Genomic DNA, 4887 nt, shown 5'->3' with positions numbered 1-4887 from the left:
TCAAAATGCCGTGTGGGAGGCAGTGTTGTCATTTTTTTTTCACACGAGTAAACGAAACAAATCTGCTGCAAATTCAGTACGCAAGGGGCACGGAAAACACAAAAGCTTCATGGCACTCAAACCAATGTAAATTATGAAGAAAAAAATCTAAAAAATAAAAACTGAAGTCAGTAAAGAGCGACTGAGCACAACAGTTGAAGCTGGTGTTAAACTACAAGAAAGTGATCCGGAGATACTAAAAGTCATTAGCATTGTTTTCCAGCGTGGATGCTACAGTGTTAGCATCCACGCTGCGGCCTGAGCAAAGTGGAAGATATCATTGTTTTGTTGGGTGGATTAAACTGTACTGAAACTAAAAATCCAGCATGATGATTCAGGACGTGAGCATTAGTCAAACGCGACGCTTACCGCTGCTCATTATTGCCCCCTGGAGCTGCAGCAGGTGAGGGACGCGGTGAACCAGCGACGATGAAAGCAGCCGAGAGGATTGAGTGTGTTTATCACGGAGGCTCGGCTCTGCCTCTGAGTGACACGACACCGAGGCTTATCGTGGAGCAGCAGACTGTACCGACAGTGTGAATCATCGGTGGCACTTTTATTTTTTTTATTCCTTCTCTGTAATTACATCAACAACATGTTTGGTGTTAATCTAAGAGAACTGACAGGGGGAGGATGAAAAATCCATTCTTTCCCTTTTTTTTTTTTTACTTGCTTCGTGTCTTTCCTTTTGATTGTTTTCAGGCTGTGTGATGTGACCATAATAGTCATAAAAATACCCACTCGAATAATAACAGGCTCATCACCTTGATTTTTCATCCAAGTTGCCTCCAGAAAGAACGGAGCGACGCCCAATTAAGTCGCTTAATAGTTTCGCCCATTTTTCTTCAAAGTTCAGCGCAGGAAGTGAAAACATATTTTATCGAAAAACTGAGAGAAAGTGAAAAAAAAAAACAATGCCCAGACAACACAAAAGTTTTGACGTCTTTTTTTTTTTAAAGCCGTGATTTACTGTGAGCAGCGTCGAGGCGACGAGCCGCCATCAGTCAACGGGACTTGAGCACGACGCCGTCATTAGCGCTAACAAGCCCGTCCATGTTGTGCATCATAATGACAACATCGCATCAACTGAATGCAGCTGCTTTCCGTATTACGACAAAGAATTGCAACATGTGTATACATATATAGATGCAGCCATAATGTTTCATTAAACTTTGTCTGCGGGGTTCACATTTTTTTTTTCAAAAGTCTGTGCATATCCTAAAGCAATATAATTTTTTATTGGACCCAAATTTCATTTCTATTGATGTAAAATGCAAATGGTGACAGCAAGCCATCTGCCGGGGAAATCAATGTGTTTATGCATTTGGCTTGAATTAATAAATATCAAAGGCAGACACCACTTTTTCTTCTTCCAGTAACAAATTGTTCAGTTAAACAGGATTGGCAACAAATGGTTTTTATTTTAAGCGCACGCCGTGGATTTCCCCTTCTACAAGTCATCAGAACCTGCTGATACATTTGGTCCAATCTGTGATAATAAAAAACCAAAAAACAAACAAAAAAATCCAGTCAAACAAAATGAATGTTTTTAGCCAGATGTGCTCAGTCCTGTGCTGTACGATGGCACACAATGGAGCATCAGGCCAAACACTAACGAAAAAATGTATATCTATATACACAGTCAACTTTTGTCACTCCATACAGCACAACCCAGTGACTCGGAGCAACTTCTGCACAAGTGAACGAAGGCTAACGCTCTGTTTGGGTGGCGATCCCTCCGAGCTGGACTCTAACAGCTGCTGATTAATCACAGTGGCTCCAGATGAGCTGGCGGCTGCGCGGAGCTGCCGCCCAGTCGGCCGAGCTCCTCTGGACGGACCTGACAGCTGCACACACACTGAGAGCCTCTTCAAACCCTGCAGACACGTCTCCCTCTCTCCAGTCTTCCGGGCTAAGAATAGACACGACGCCGGCTCTCAAAGTGCCTCCGTCGTCTTGTTTCCGATTCAAAAGTTAATTTCAAACAGGAAGTCGTTTGCACTCGGCTCTTTTCTTTTTTTTTCCGGTGGTCATGGCCGTTTCGAGGAGGGCCGTCTTTATTTGTAAAGCAGGAGGAAAGACAGTAACTGCAGTCACAGCTAATTATGTGCTCATCCATTTTCAAAAACTCTGCGCCCGAGTCATTTTCAGACGGTGCTGAACATCAGAAAGTGAGCGGACCAATCTGTGACCTTTAGAGAGAAAGAGGTGGGAACTGCAGCTGAGATTTAACCTAACAGGAAGCAGTTGGTGTGGGTGTGTTAGCGTCGGAGGCCTGGGACTGTGACCACCAGGCTCTCAGGGCAGAAAAAATAAGATTGGTTGCTTGGCATGACTTGAAACATTTGGCCGATCACCCTCCTTTGTTTTCCTTTTTGAACTTGAGCGATAAACTCTCAGTCCCTCAGTTGTTTCTGCTGACGCTCTGGATTCATTAGTGGCTGCGGGCCCCTCTGAAGTATTGAACTCCTTATCTAGAAAAGAGAAACGCTAGCCGATGTGACCAGCCTGCTTGATTTTGGCTCTGTGCGTTTCACTGAATTCATTATCTTCAGTCTGTACCTGCCAAACCCGTCCAGGTGTCGCATCTGTAGAGCAAAGTATCCAGAACAGTGAGGCTCAGAGGAAACAGCTCGGAGAAAAACATGTTTATTATTAATAATAATTAAAAAAAACTCACTGATTTCACAACGCCACTGGCAATAAAAAGAAGCAGTGGTCCCTTCTTGCATTTTCCTAATTTGTTTGGGGATGCCAACCAATCCCAGTGTGTATGAGTTCACTTCATTTATTTATCTGTTTATTTTTATTTATTTAAAGAAGTCCTCCAGTACTTGAACTTGAGGAACTAATTGAGGAACTTCCACTTGTACTGATAAGATATTTCATTTAGAAGAAAAAAAAAAAAAGTGATGTCATTTGTCCAACACAGATTGATTTGGATTTTTTCTGGACTGGCTGTGGACCAGATTGGATAAAAACTGGCTTTAAGGAGGCATTTTAAATGATTTTCTGGGCTTTGGAGCACCTGTCCTCCATTTGTCAAAGATAAACGGATGTGTGCGGCCGTGCACATCAATGTGCTCAATGTGCCAGTGTATGTGTGCGTGTGCATCCCTGGCAGCTGCTCTTCCTCACTCACACACACACACACACACACACATAATGGCAGCTGTACTCATTCAAACAATAGTTGTGTTGTGCAAAACGGAATCAGATCTGTTTCTATTTTAGACGGAGCCAAATCCTCTGTTTTCCTCTTATCTATTTATTTATTTTAAAAAGTCTTTTCCAATTACTCTAAGCCCCTAATCTCGTTAACAAAGTCGATGTGAAAAGTTGACCAGACATATACTTTGTCTGTGAGCTTTTATATTTTATATTTAATCTTTTTAATCGGAGTTGAAACCAACCAGCCATAATGAAATGACATTTGTGAAGCTTTTTTTGTAATCATATCTTTCTTTTTATTGTCATTATCAGTATTAACAGAGTTTTGTTTGTGTGCGTCCACATCCTCACCTGGCCGACACTCCGACATCTCAGAGCGCTCAATAAAACAAACTAGCCAAAAAAAATTATCTCTGCAGCGTTTTTTGTTGTAATTTTTTGTTTTTTTTAATTATTCTTTATCACTGAACATCGACAAGCTTCGCCTCCTCAATCGCCAAAACGCCGGCCGGCTCACTGACACTCTCGCCCACTAACACCAACAGAACGCGACTCCACGGAAACAGAAGAAGCGGCGAGTTCAGACGCCGTCTCCTCATCCGTCCTCAGCCCGACAGGATGTGCTTGACAAAGGAGGCGTAGTTGATGCAGCCGTTGGCGTCCTCCTGGCCCGCCATCAGCCGGTCCACCTCGTCCTCCGTCATGCGCTCGCCCAGCGTCGCCAGCACGTGGCGCAGCTCGGCGCCCATGATGGTGCCGTTGCCCTCCTTGTCGAAGACCCGCAGGCCCTCCACAAAGTCCTCGAAGTTGCCCTGGTCCTTGGCGCGGGAGATGTGCTGCAGCATGGGCAGGAAGGTCTCAAAGTCCACCATCTTGCTGCCCATGTCCTCGGGCCGCGGCTTTCCCAGCACCTTCAGCACGTCGGCGTTGGTGGGGTTCTGGCCCAGCGCCCGCATTACGTCGCCGCATTGGGCGTAGGTGATCTGCATCGCGCCGGTGGGCGTGCGGTCGAAGAGGGTGAAGGCCTCCTTAAACTCCTCGATCTGGTCGGCCGAGAACTCGAGGGTGATGCTCTTGGGGTCGAAGGGCGGCTCCTTGGGCGCCTCGGGCAGCGGCTCTGGGGGCGGGGCCGACTTGGTGGCCGGCGTGGCGTCCTTCTTGGGCTCGGGCTTCTTGGGCTCGGGTTTCTTGGGCTCGATCTTCTTGGGCGCCATGCCTACGGTGGGGGGATGGCTGAGGAAGTCGACGGCTGCTGCTGCTCTCTGAGGGTGTTGTCGGTGGCGGCGGGGGGGAGGAAGAGGGTGATTCCCGAACACGGAGGGTCGCCGCCTCCGCTGCTGCTTTTTATACGCCCTTTGTGCCGCCGAGTGCCATTGTCTTTCACCTTTAAAAGGAAGAAACCAAAGATAGATTCCCCCCCCGCAGCAACTGATGTCAACATTAGATATTGTTCTCAGCTGCTGTCGTCCAGCCAACGGGACTCCTCGCTGTCATTAGTGCCAGGGGGGTCCAGTTGCATTAGTCTGAAAATGCTCCGTCTGTCTGATGGACAAAGGGATCAGAGCTCGGCCGCCCAGTGAGTCCATGAGGGAGCGGGACGGAAATAACTCGGCCGTGCAGAACAGACTCCAGAACAGTCTTTGTGTATTTGAGTTTGTCGGTGATGGTTGTTTGGCT

General features: G+C 46.7%; 1 protein-coding gene across 1 annotated transcript; it reads right to left on the bottom strand.

Annotated features, from left to right (window-relative positions):
* Positions 1–3471: 3471 nt before the first annotated feature.
* LOC142899858 (myosin light chain, embryonic) lies at positions 3472–4536 on the bottom strand. Its single transcript, XM_076043722.1, has one exon. The coding sequence runs from the start codon at positions 4422–4424 to the stop codon at positions 3816–3818; it is 609 nt and encodes a 202-aa protein (XP_075899837.1). The 5' UTR covers positions 4425–4536; the 3' UTR covers positions 3472–3815.
* Between the last annotated feature and the right edge of the window lie 351 nt (positions 4537–4887).

Source organism: Nelusetta ayraudi, unplaced genomic scaffold (assembly GCF_046127955.1).
Source record: "Nelusetta ayraudi isolate G7.1 ecotype Tasmania unplaced genomic scaffold, CSIRO-AGI_Nayr_v1 ptg000076l, whole genome shotgun sequence".
NCBI lineage: Eukaryota > Metazoa > Chordata > Actinopteri > Tetraodontiformes > Monacanthidae > Nelusetta > Nelusetta ayraudi.
Note: the sequence above shows the minus strand (reverse complement) of the source record. Positions and strands in the feature narration are given on the sequence as shown.